At 42.3% G+C, this 13,930-nt stretch overlaps 1 protein-coding gene across 2 annotated transcripts; it reads right to left on the reverse strand.

Annotated features, from left to right (window-relative positions):
- Positions 1-4,577: 4,577 nt before the first annotated feature.
- Positions 4,578-12,898, reverse strand: LOC132462637 (zinc finger protein 28-like). Of its 2 annotated transcripts, none has more exons than XM_060058264.1 (3): positions 12,760-12,898; positions 8,187-11,243; positions 4,578-7,525 (listed from the first exon to the last, which is right to left on the reverse strand). In XM_060058264.1, the coding sequence occupies exons 1-2, from the start codon at positions 12,760-12,762 to the stop codon at positions 9,939-9,941; spliced, it is 1,308 nt and encodes a 435-aa protein (XP_059914247.1). In that variant the 5' UTR covers positions 12,763-12,898; the 3' UTR covers positions 4,578-7,525; positions 8,187-9,938. The 2 variants fall into 2 exon arrangements, with proteins under 2 accessions (XP_059914247.1, XP_059914246.1); XM_060058263.1 differs by having other exon boundaries at positions 12,472-12,882.
- Between the last annotated feature and the right edge of the window lie 1,032 nt (positions 12,899-13,930).

Consider the following 13,930-nt stretch of genomic DNA (forward strand, 5'->3'; position numbering starts at 1 on the left):
CGGCGGTGTATAATGTCCCACAGACGTTAAGTGCAAGGTCCTTGACAGCGCCACTCAGCCATGTCAGTGCCTCAGTGAGTTGCTGTCATACAGGTACAGCATACCACAAGGCATCATTATGCTCGACAGTCCCCAATGCTGAAACACCCCGGTCAATATCAGGCCTCAACCCCTATCCGGACAAGCGTTGGTAGCTCGAGCGTTGCCCTGTGCTCCAAAACGCTATAAATCGTCCGTCCGGGCATTTTTTGCAAGGCGAAGGATTGTGTCCCCCACGGTGACATGATTTCCCAGCAGGCAAAAGCATCAGGGAGAAAGTCAGGACGTTAGACTCTGATGGATGGACCGCCATTTTGATGGCTATTCTATTTTTTATGATTCCCATAGGTTTCTTTATCTAACTTTCAAGAAAAAAACATTCACCCTGTTGAATTGAAGGACTTCAATACATCCTGCCATTGATCAAATGTACTTTTTGTTAGTTTATAAAATAATGCCTATTTCCAGCGAATCATTTCACTGTTGACTCTCGTTCTGTCGTGCGCATATATTGCAAAGCAAGACATTAAGAATATCCAGTGTTTTGCAGTCAAACCCGAACACTTTTGCAAATAATCTGTTCACCCGAGATCACCCTATCAACTTTCCGTCGCAAGTTGAAAGTCTCATGTCATGAATACCAAGTAAGGTCAAAGTCAAGTCTTTTATAAACGATAGTCTAGAATCTCCTCACATTTTCTACTCGAGTCTGACTCCCCCCACCTCAGGTATTTTGTCAGTGTCTGCATATCTATGTGAAAGGGAGTTCAAAGATTCTCTCTATTGTACCTTGGAACTGTCTAACATGGAACCGTCTATGAAGCCAACTTAAGAAACGGTGCCTCGGTAAATTGAGGTCGACGCTGGCAGCAGACAGCGTGCTGTAGCCCTGAGAGATCACCCCACACCTCCCATAACTCAGTGAACCACAGCAGATTCTGAAGTGCAGCAATGGATAAATGTTCCACACGACAACCGATTACCCCTGTTGTCGTGTTTGAGATGGACACATTACACTTTGTTGACCTGTCAAACACAGCCAACAGTCGGGTGAACGCCGCGGATCAGGGGAAGCAGTCCTGGGTCCTGCGGTCCAAGTTCAAGCAGGCCTAGAACTCTATTCAGATGCTAAGTTGGGCTGCTCTGCCTCTGTACCGACCCGTAGGCTTGATTGAACATGGGGTTCAATCAAGGAGTGACGCCATTCTGCAAGTTTTTCTTGAGGACTGGGTATTTTGTGCAAATGACAGGACGTCCCCACTACTCAAACTGAAAGACTGCAAAACAATCTTAATTACGTTTTTGCTTTCCTCGCACTCACAATTCAACCTGTCGCCCCTACTCATCGTACATCAGGCTGTGCTTTAATTCATTTCAGTTTTGTGCATCGTCCAAGACACAATGCATCCAAAAGACCCACTCAGTAAGGTAGAATCTAAGTAAATAAGCGTTGACTGGATTTCTCTCGCGGGAAAGTGTCATCTTATGTCAGCTGACTGAAGTCTTGTGTCATGAAGCAGCAGGTCAGCCATGACCCATTATCATCATCATCATCATCATCATCATCATCATCACCACGGTGCCAGACGGCCAATCCCATCGCTCCCTACTGTATGATGTGACGGATGGACTTTAAGGTTGATGGCCTCCATTGACCTTGTTCAGACGACTCTCTAACGGCTCGCCTTGTCGCCATGACAGACTCCTTAATGGGCACGGGGGGGCGGCGAGTGGCTTGATGTGATGCATGCTCCGTATTGCACATTGGGTTATTACAGAGTATCCCCTGAGGTCGTCACTGCTCCCCCATCAGTGGGGTTCGATTTGGGAAAGGGTGGGGATGGGGGGGGAGGTGGGGGTGGACCTTGGAAAAACGTTTAGTTTCCCCATCAATAAGTTGACCGCATTACTCTGCATTTACTCTCATGTAAGCTCTGTAAACCTTGGGCCTGCCGTGTACACATAACACGCACACACACACATTTTAAACAAATATATATGCTATTGGCTTACAGGTTTGGTATGCATTGCATAGCGTGTTATAAAAACACTGTGAAAGGAATAGCATTATGGCAGGAATGGCCGATTTGATCGTGTGTGTGTGTGTGTGTGTGTGTGTGTGTGTGTGTGTGTGTGTGTGTGTGTGTGTGTGTGTGTGTGTGTGTGTGTGTGTGTGTGTGTGTTCTGATCAGCAGAACACACGTCGCCACTGGAGTACTGGAGCCAACTTTGTCTGTTTCCAGTCAGATCCCGCTGCCCTTGTGGACTGCAGACCGCTGAGGGAGAGGAGGGTGAGGCGAGATGCCCGAAAAAAGGGAAATGAGGGAGAGATGGATGGGTGCTGGCGCTGGGAAAGAAAATAATACAAGGGTAGGCGGTGTGAAGGGAGAAAGCAGAAGGCATGAAGCGAGTCAGACCAGGTGGGTGGGCTGGGGCCGGGGGGTGGGTGTGTAGGGTGGCTGAGGTCTCATGGAGCTCCTTGGGGTAGAGTTAGCGACACCGGCGTGTATACTGGCGGTTCGATTCACATCGGGGGTGACCTTCGTCTCAGAGACGCATCCTGGCTACCGGGCGAGGCCTTTGGGGGAGAAGAGCAGTCATTAAAATGCAGATGTGCTAAAGGGCAAGTGTTTTTTTTGTTTTTTTGGGGGGTGGCGGAAGAGTCACGGTGTCAGAGAGGGAAGGGCAGAGAGAGCCCTGCAGAGTTGGGGACATGTTGGCTGGCTCTGGTTCTCATTTCAGGGCTTAGAAGATAACCTGTATATGCTGCTAGTGCTAGTATGAATACAGGGGAATATAAATGTACAAGCCTGAAGCATATGCATATGTTGCTTGAGCTATGGCTGTCGATGTTTGCTGTGGCATATTAGGATTATGAAATGATACAGTAGTTCAATGCAATTTTGCTCTGCTGAATTAATGGCATTTAGCGCCAGGTTGCATTAGCACAATTTTAATTGGATTTGTATTGTACGTGAGGAATAAGAAGGGGCTAAACTGTGAAAGTGTGTTCTGTATTAGAGAACTATTTGAGCGCAAACGTGATAATGAATTTAGCTGTTTTTGTGTGGCATATTTTTTATTAAATTAGGATTCATGATGACTCACTTCATACATCCAATGATTTTTAAAAGGTGATACAAAAACAATAAAACAATCTATATATTCATGTCAAAATGTATATATATTAAGAGAGAGAGAGAGAGAGAGAGAGAGAGAGAGAGAGAGAGAGAGAGAGAGAGAGAGAGAGAGAGAGAGAGAGAGAGAGAGAGAGAGAGAGAGAGAGAGAGAGAGAGAGAGAGATCACATCATTAACACTTCTTCGGGTCGATTGAGGTCACACATTCACACAGGAATATAATACTGCTCAAATGATTCATAAGTATATATATATATATATATATATATATATATATATATATAATCATAATTACAAAATTTAGCAGAGAGGAAAGTGACTGTAGAATTCGTAGTAAAATATAGAATAGAATTTGCTAGATTCCTGCACAGTGATATTACCAATCCTCGCAGCATTATGACAACAATGTACCACTCTCCATTGTACAGAGTACAGACAAGAAACATGGTCTGCAACATCAGGGGCAGTTTGAACATTATAGCTCAAGTAAAGTCAGCCCAACGAACCCCAGCATTAGCGGCCCTGTACACCCTGTAAGCCCTGCTACTGGTTGTTCTTGCCGTAAGTAGGTAGCATAAACACGTTTTAATACTGCTCATATGAGTTTATCAAATTGCCGGCATGTGGCTAAGGAAATAGAGCGGGTTGGCTGGTCACCGGAAGGTTGCTAGTTCGATCCCGGGCTCCTCCTATAGTGTCGAGGTGTCCCTGAGCGAGCACCTAACCCTTACTGCTCCTCACGAGCTGGCTGTCGCCCTGCATGGTTGACTCCGCCGTCGGTGTGTGAATGTGTGCATGAATGGGTGAATGTGAGGCAATATTGTGAAGCGGTATGAGTGGCCACTGGTTAGAAAAGTGCTACATAAATGCAGTCCATTTACCATTTAAAACTTACGTATTCACCAGAAAACTATAATTTGGTTCATCTTTCATCAATATTCAATCTAGTCATTCATCTATCGATGACCACACATAGCACACATAAACATGAACCATTGTGGCTCGCAGGGCAATCTTCTTTGAAGCTAACCTTGTATTTGTGTGAGATGTATTTGTTGGATGGCTTCTCACCGTGTGACAGACAGAAGGAGAAAAAGAACAGAAATGAATGAGGATTCAGAGAGAAGTGCAGCCGTTATTGATCAGAGAAAAGAATCACCAACAAAGTATACAAAGGCTCTGTGATTGTTTAAAAATAACAGCCAAGATTAAAGTCAATGGAACAGTGCACCATTTGAAGTCATTATAAGACAGAAAAAAGGGGGACATGGAATATTGCAGCTCAAGTGTAATTGCAGTAGGAAATGACAGGAGAAAGCTAAATGAAAGAGAAGGAGGACAATGGATAGCCTTTGAAGAGACCCATGTCCTCTTAAGCAGACATGCAAAGAAGGCTTGGTAATCTGGACAGACCGTTTTAATCATAATACATACATGCATATCGAATAAACATAAGCGGTGTAGTGATCAAACTCCCTCGTGTCTATGAATAATAATGAACAATTAAAAACAAATCACAAGACCTGCTTGTCCTGGCAAAACAAACAAGTCAGGGTAGACTGACTTAATTAATGAAATCTGCTTTGTGAGTTAGTAACTAAAATGATATTCTCCTTTTTAAAAAGGTTTCATTTGTGCAATACGGGGAAATTACCAGGGATAGCAAAGTGTGCTAACTGAAATATTAAAAAGAACAAATCAGCAGTTATTCACTGACATTTTTAAGTCTGATGTGGCCCCAATATTAGAGACAAAGCAGATGGTAGAAAGAGCACTTTTACCTGAGCACTCATCCTCAAGCAGCAGTACAACAGAGTGTTATTTGGTTAGATAATAAGAAAAGGAATGAAGGAAAATGGGGCACAACAGCTGCTCCTTCCAAATTGTATAAAATGGGCACGATGAGTTATTTTAGAAGAAGAGCCATTAGAGGTAAAAAAAATAAATAAAAAAAAGCCGTGACAATTATTTCAGTATTGGTGGCACAAGGAGGACACCTAGAGGAATTATGCACTATGACATCATGTATATAATGACTGACTGTAGTCATGTATTTCGATTTTAAATGATTACTTCCATAAATTCCTTGCAAATCCACGGCGATAAATTGGCACCAAATTTTCATTTAAAAGATATTGTATAAAAGTATGAAGAAAGGTTTAATAATGTGTAACCTAGCACTAATTCGTTATAGCCACCAACAACAATGTTTTTCTCAATTCACCCAACTTAACGTATCAGAAAAAGGCAGCCAAAGCTTGGCATGATTACGTACAAATTGACATTTCATTAATAATAAACAGCAACTACAACGTTAAGACTGACATTTTAGTTTATATAAAATGGACAGTGCACAATAAGGGTGCATTATGTTACCATTAATTAACATTAGTTAAAGCCAGTAATGATCATTAACAAACAGATAATTAACAGTTAACAGTTAAAAAAATGTATCTGAAAATAATTTAGTTACTAAATTATTTCTTTAAATTTAGTAGTAATGTTTACAATTGGTTGTCATCTTAAGTAAGTTAATGTTAATGTAGGTCAACTAAGGACGGTATTAATCAAAACATTATTTAATAGTTAACACTAACCGATATAACAATGATTGATATGGAATTGCTGAATTAATGGTTGATCAAACCCTGTGTGTCAGGTGTTACCAAACAAATGTTAGTGTTAAACATGTAATGTAAATGTGTGTCTTATGGTCGCTTTTGTCAATATAAGACCAAACAAGGCTTTGCAGCCCATTTGGGGTATTTAGTATTAACTTTATGTGGGTTCTCAGAAACATGGAGTCAATGACAGCAAAAGCTCTGCTCAGCAACAATCAGATGAAATAAATGGCTTAAAGCCTTTTAAGCCATTCATTTCATCTGATTGTGGTGATAATTGGACAGCAAACAATTATTTTGCCCAGTTATAAAATTGTAAAAACAAGACCAATGGTCTTGTTTGCTGCTTGCGTCCATTAGACATGGTGGTAGAAATCACTGAGCATCCAATGTGTAATTTAGTTACATAATGGGAATACATTTGAATGCCTTTATTCTTAATCCCAACCCCAAACAAATACATACACCCAGTTCTGGTTAAATTTTGTTTGAACATTCAACATTTCTACCTAGGCCTTCCTCTATATCGTCCTATTTCCTCACTTTTGACAGCTTGTCTCTTCTCACCCTCCTCCTCCTCAGGGCTGCTATCCGAGTCACTCTCAGAATCCTTCTCTGCAATATAATAGGTCTTTGGTCCAAGGCTGGCTTTCCGCTTCCTCTTCCTCACTGCCTTGCTCGCCTCCGTCTCGTCTTCTTCTGTAAGCTCTGAGGTTCGATCCCCGTCATTCCAATCACCATCAATGTCTTTGGAAGAGGGTTTCCTCAAATAGCCCACATCGAACGTGTCGGCTGTTGTAATTGGGTCCAGGGCCTTCCCTTGCACAGCAGGAATAGAGTTTGTCCCCCCTGTTGCCGGGGCCCCTGAGGGCCCTGGTTGGCTTGACTCTGAGCGTCTAGCCATAAGGGAAACTATTTTATGGAACCGCACGAGGTGACTCTTCAGGCTCACGGTGTGATTGAAGCTCTTGTCACAGTGCTGGCACTGGAAGGGCTTCTCCCCGGTGTGCACACGCAGGTGGGATTTAAGGTGGCTCTGAAGGTCGAAGGAGCGACTGCAGAAATCACACGCATACTGCTTCATGCCAGTGTGCACCATAACGTGTCTGTTCGTGTCGGAGACCGTGAGGGGATCCAATGTACAATAGGGGCATGAAAATACTTTAGGGCCGCTGTGACCTTCGACGTGTAAATTAAGTGCAGGGAGGTTGGAAAACGACAAGGAACAGTCAGGGCATTTATGTGGTGTTGCACAGGGTATGTGGGCTCCCTCACGGGGAGGTTGATCAAGTCTTGTTTTTAAGGGCAAGCTTTCCCCATGGATACTGCTGTGAGCTTTCAGGGCGCTTGCGTCCAGACAGCTCTTGCCACAAACATTGCAGGAAAACGGCTTGTTACTATCCATGCATGTGTGAATGTGAATCCTGCACGTGGAGACAAAGACACCACATTCTGGACAAAGGTGTTGTAAACCTTCATGCAATACAGAATCTGAGCCATCGCTTTCCAACTGGTCATAGTTATCGCTTTCCAATTGGTCAAAATCTTCTTTTTCCCAGCCTGTTTCAAAGACGGCAAACTCATCTTCATCTTCCCCTTCTTCATTCGAACAAATGTTTTCTTCTTCTGCTTCCCCTCCTTCAGTTGAAAAATTGCTTTCCTCATCAAAGATAAACTCTGATATGTCAAATGTTATCTCGGGGCAGCACTCCTCACATGGTGCAGTCTGTGAGAGAGATGGTAGTGATTAAACAATGCCAAGCATACATTTAAATTAATGAGATACGACTAACAATTGCATGAAACCATCACAAAAACCATGAGTTGCGATCCGCAGTGTTTACATCCAACCAGTGATGTCGCTAGATAATGGGTTCTTAAGTGTATTGAAATTAATTAAATAGTGAATCAATTCACTATTGCAGCAATTTACTATTGATGTGTCCAGGAGACAAACCCTTTGCATACCCTGGTAATGCAAAAATGTGACCAACAAATTTGTTTTGAAATCATAGAAAGAAAGACATCTCGCTGTCCAAAAAAATAATAATTTTTTGAACTACCTGGCTACAAACTTGGAAAAATAATTCACATGGCCAATAGACTTGCAAGAGATCCCTGAGATGACAATCAAAACAAGGTCGAATGTTTTATTGTTTAAATTGATATACAATATAGTTTGTAGGCTATTTAATGGTAATTATCTCTCCAATGTTGCACCTCTGGGGAAAGCTTCATTAATCTTTGTATGCCTTTGGTTTCACAACAATCCAAGTTTCCAAATGTCTGAATATGTGTGGAGTCAAAGTTTAACGCCACTTAACCGCTATTATATATAGCTGTTCGGACACTGATATTCCTGTCAGATTTGGAGGATTAAACCATACCTTTTTTGGAGCCCTGTACGTCTTTGAAGGAGCAGTCTCCAGATCCCCTTTATCTGTTGTTGTGGAGGCCGACGCTCCTTCGTTTGAATCGGCTTGTTTTTCCTGGACTTCCCATTTTCTGAAGACTGCTAAATCCCTCTCGATTCTAGAGAGTAGGGTGATACAGTTCCGACACGATCGCATGGATCTTTCAGGACTTTTTCTCAAAGTCAATCCCAGATCGACAAGGCGATGAAAGACGGTTTTGGCCTTTCCTGTTACTCCGAAAATCAAGGTCGAGTGGCCAATGATACCTAGTGTTTTCAAATACTTGTGGCAAAAACGGCACCACTCGTCCACAGACATATCTGTGATGCACCATAACCTGCTCCTGTTTACATTCTTCCGTCGCTCAGCGGAGCGTCACGAGGTCCGTGGCTTTGATTGGTTGAATGTCTATCCAACCACCTCACTGTGTCCAGAGTTGATGAAACCGAAAATGAAATGATTTCCATGGGCAACATTAAATTAAATGTTCAAACAGCAATGTCGAAGTACTTCTTGTAACATTTACCTTGTAATTACTTTAAACTTTAAATTACTTTCAAAATGTAAAATAATCAAAAAATGTAATAAAAGATTTAAGAGCTAACTAATTATTGAATACATAGCCTGATGAGTCTCAAGTTCCAAGAAGGAGCATTATTTTTATTAACCCAGAAACAATATGCACAAATCACCATCGCCTATTATTTAGATTTCAGCTCATTGAGTTGTTTTACGAGTAATAACGTTATAAATGAAAGTACAAAATATCTTATCAATGTCGGAAACTGGTATAACTGGAATAGGGTGCCTGGCCCGGCGGGGAGGAGAGAGACCTAACAGCTGGGCCGCAGTGGTAGCTCTACAAGCGGCCCTGAACAGCCCTCGGTATTCCCCAGCTCCCTCTCTGAGCAGGGGGCCTTGGGCTGTGGTGCTGGCTGGCAAATGTATGGCTGAGGCCAGCTTGATCCACGCTGGATCCAGGGGATCCATTCGCTGCAGGCGACTAGTCTTGTAGCTTGCTGCGCTGCCTCCCCCGCCTTCAACCTGGCACAACCAGCGACCGTCGCTGTCATTGGGGTAAAGCGCTAGAGCTAGGAAACATTTCAAATTGCAGCACACAAAAGGAAATTACCGGAGAAAGCTATTTCAAAGGAATGATATCAACAGGCACCCTTTTAAGAAAAGTGTGTCCTCTTCACGACTGACATGCAAAGAACGTGGATATTTTGGGAACGAGGACCGTTAAATGGGCTAGAGCAATTCAGGGAAAGCACTCAATTTTAATGGAGCAATCAATAATAATTACTTAAAAGGATGCAGAATTTAAACTTGCATTCAACACAGATCAAAGACAAAGATTCTGTCCGGCGGAGACTTACAAAGTCACCAGACTAACTAATGAAATCCCAAAAATATAATAATGGCAACCTTATGATACCGTTTTATATTACACATGAAGAACACTCACCATTAGTCCCAGTTATTCCACCTCCTGGGAATATGTAATTAGATAGAATTTCAAAAAAGTATTTCAAATATTAATACAAAGATGAAACAAAACTGCCCACTGCCTGTCCATACAATATTTACACTATACAAAATAGGAAAATTCTTTAATCCAAGTTTCCCTAATCCCAAACCAATACCTACTTTGTTATACCCACTCAGTTCCCGAAAGAAGTGTTTGTATGTTAGATATGTCACATTTAAACAATTAAATGGATTTTAATGTTGATTGAGAGGTTTAGTCCTCGGCCTTCCTCTACAACGTCCTGTTTTCTCACTTTTCACCACTTTACTCTTCTTAGCCTCCTCCTCAGGGTGACTGTCCGAGTCGCTCTCCGAATCATTCTCTGCAATAGAAAAAGTCTTGGAACTATGGCTGGATTTCCTTTTGCTCTTCCTCACTTCCTCCATCTTGTCCTCTTCTGTCAGTTCAGAGGATCGGTCCCAGTCACTCCAATCACCATCAATGTCTTTGGAAGAGTCTCTCCTCAAACGTCCCTTCACTGACATCTCAGCAGCTGTGGTTCGCACCGCAGGAACAGAGTTTTGCTCTCTAGTTGCTGCATTTCTTTTAGGTCTTCCTCTGGGTCTACCCATGGACTGAAATTCCGCCCTTTTGGTCTGTTTCACAGGTCCGATAGGCCCAAAATTTGACACTCCCTCTTTATGGTACCTCATAACGTGACTCTTCAGGCTCACGTTGTGATTGAAACTCTTGTCACAGTGCTGGCACTGGAAGGGCTTCTCCCCGGTGTGCACACGCAGGTGGGATTTAAGGTGGCCCGGCTGTTTGAAAGAGCGATGGCAGAACTCACACACATACTCCTTCATGCCTGTGTGCACCAACATGTGTCGTTCCAAAGGGCCATGATACCGGAATTCCAAAGCACAATGGGGGCAGGAAAGTATTTTGGGACCCCTGTGGCCTTTCAAGTGTAAATTGCGTGCTGGGAGCTTGGAAAACGACATGGAACAGTCAGGGCATTCATATGGTTTTGCTTTGTGGGTGTGAGCTTTCTCATGGGCCAGTTTATAAAGTCTTGTTTTAAAGGGAACCATGCAGAACTTGCAGGGGTGCTCATAGCTTTCCTTGTGGATACTGCTATGAGCTTTCAGGGCACTTTTGTCCACACATCTCTTACCACAAACGTTGCAGGAAACTGGCTTGATTTTATACTCGCATGTGTGAGTCTTAGACGTAAAGTAAAAGGCACCGCAATCCGGACAAAGTTGACGTACCCTTCTATGCAATTCAGAATCATTGCTCTCCAATTGGTCATGGTCATCACTCTCCAATTGGTCAGAGTCATCGCTCTCTAATTTGTCAGATAGTTCCAATTCCCAGTCTGAATCAGCGTCGTCAATCCTTTCTACTTCTTCTTCCCCTTCTTCATTAGAACAAATGTTTTCTTCTTCTTCTGCTGCTTCCCCTCCTTCTTCATTTGAACAATTGCTTTCCTCATCAAAGTTTAACTCTGATACTTCAAAGGTCATCCCGGGACAGCTCTCCTCACACGGCGCAGTCTGCAAGAGAGATGGTAGTGATTGATCAATGCCAAGCATTCACATAAATTAATGAGATATATAAGTAACAGAATTGTATGAAACCATCACAAAAAAAATTAAAAAACCAAAAGGACAGAAGCTTCCTCAATCACAAAGCGGATATTTGACACCAAAGGTGAAATGGACTTAAAGATGAACTGAACTGAAATAATCAACATCAATAACGTGTTAGTTATGAATCACTGCTACTTCTGTGCCATACAGGTTCGATTTTGTATCTGATGATGGGAAAAATCTGAACAGTACACTGTAAAATGCTGAAGGCATGCAGCATTTGTACTTTATACTGTCTTTTGGCAACATAAACGGATACTGGTCTTCTGTGACCAATGGGATCGTAGGCTACTTCAAACAACTCTCACAACCATTCACCCCCATCCATCTCAGCAAGACTCCTTATACACAATAAATAGAGGTTAGCCTACCCGGACAACTCACAAGATGATCTTTCACTTTCTCGAATTGATACAACAGAGTAATTGAAGAAAAAGTCTAATTGCTCAATGAAAACTTTCCCTTTTTACATGATTGTCTCACTGCAAATAAAGTAAGGGCTTCAGGACTTATGAAACACTCAGTGCTACAACTTTTACCAAGATATGACATAGAGGGCTAAGGATGTTGAAACACTAAACTAATTTCAAAGTAACATGCTGAACATTTGGTAATGTATCCTATTGTCATCGACCATTGTTAATCATGTAGAAGGAATATTGACCAACAGACCCGAGTTGGTGGGGCCAGCATTGATCACAAACCAACCGCCCCAACCATCTCGGGCCATTCACAGAACGACCAGGTAGCTTACCTGGACAATTTTCACAAGATCCCCCTCACGTCCTCTTATTCCCATTTATGAAATAAGTCAATGAAAATTTAATATAATTGATGCAAGTTTCCTTGTATTTAAATGCCTGCCTTTAACTTTACCGCAGCATAGCATCCATACCCGATCAGCACGTTCAAGGTATGAGGAACACCCGAACAACCTCCCCCTCTCTTCTCTCGTTCACTTCTACCCATTTCTGATGGTAGGCTAGACAATAATCGACTTAATGTATAGCTTCGCGATTTACAAAGCTGAACAACTTGTTATCAAACGCAAAGTTTAGTGATTCACTTCCCCCACAGGATTTCTCAAATTGCCGAGTAGGGTAAAATTGCATTAAATAACCAAACAATCTACCTCCTGTGCAAGACGCGCCGCTATCGGAATGGCATTTCTCTTCAGCCGCATGCGTTTTGCAGGGCAAGATCTCCTTTTGTTAGGAATGGAAAAGTCGTTCGGATCAAAATGTCGACTACAGATACGGTAATCCTTAGTTTTCAGCGTTTGGACTGGCGTCTCGACGTCGACTTGCAACACAGCAAGCCACTGCCTCAAATTAGACTCCTGCAGAGGTAGCCTGTGAAAAGTCTCTGGATTGTAACGTCTCATTTTGGTGCCGCAACCAGGAAAGGCACAGACACGAACCATTTTGTCTTTTCCTCTTTCTTCCACAGGCACAGCTGTTCTCCAAGCTGAGGCTACACTTCGTGCACTGCACACAACCCAAGTTGTTCACGTGTACAGCCCTACATCCGTCAACAAGCTCTGCGTTCGCCGATCGACTTATCGAGTCTTAAAGAAGACAGGATGGCGTCGACGAATGAACTACTGATAGTATTGTGTATAAAATGTAATTTTTAATAAACAATCCGTACACTTACCAAGTTGTCAATGCCTCGTTTTATATTGTAATACCCTTATTATACTACCAGAGAAGTGTCTGGCTATTTCTAGCCTTTTAAGTGTTTTAAAATAGCGATTTAGATTTTCCAAAGAGACATGCCCTAATCGTTCCAAGTTTATAGCGTTTTGTTAGAATCGGCTAAAAACAGCCAAATAAAGAATGCGTCTACATGCGCTATTTTGCACCCAAACGATCAATCCAACTCGTTATCATATTAAACATATCAATTTGACACCGGATTTCTTCTTTAACTCCCTTTGGGTTATTTGGGTCTGCAGCTCTTTTAGGATAGGCGAACTCGTCCTCATCGAAATCAGCACTGCAAACACGGTAATCTTTCTGAATCAGGGTCTTGATATCCATATTCAAGACGATAAGCCACGGGTTCACCAGACCGATCATGGTAGGCTACCGCAACGGCAGCCTATGAAACGGTGTCACCAAGGTTGTACCTGACACTAGCATTCTCCATACAGTTAGATATTTATAACTGAACCGAATTAACATTGTTTACCCTGTTTTACAATTCCCTGTTTGAAAGTCGATGGTAAAGCTGTCAGTTATACATGGAGCTGAGGCACGAATACATTAGTAGCAGAGCTATTTAGATTAGATGAGTTACTCTCTAAAAGGCACCTATTAGTAATAATGGTCGCATAGAAGTATACAGGAGAAGGCACGGTTAGGAATATTAAGGACAACTCATACATTGACCTAGTCTTGGATTTAGTCCTGGATTTAGGAAAAGAAACGTTGTAGGAAAAGTTGCATGACAATTAAAAAGATGTATCAACAAATGAAAAAAATTCAAACATGGAATTCCCCGTCCAGTAACTACTAGCATCAACGAGGGTAACTCAATTTAACATATCACAGTTCACTAAAAGTCAGAATGCAGAATTTTCACTTGCA

Source organism: Gadus macrocephalus, chromosome 8 (assembly GCF_031168955.1).
Source record: "Gadus macrocephalus chromosome 8, ASM3116895v1".
Lineage (NCBI taxonomy): Eukaryota > Metazoa > Chordata > Actinopteri > Gadiformes > Gadidae > Gadus > Gadus macrocephalus.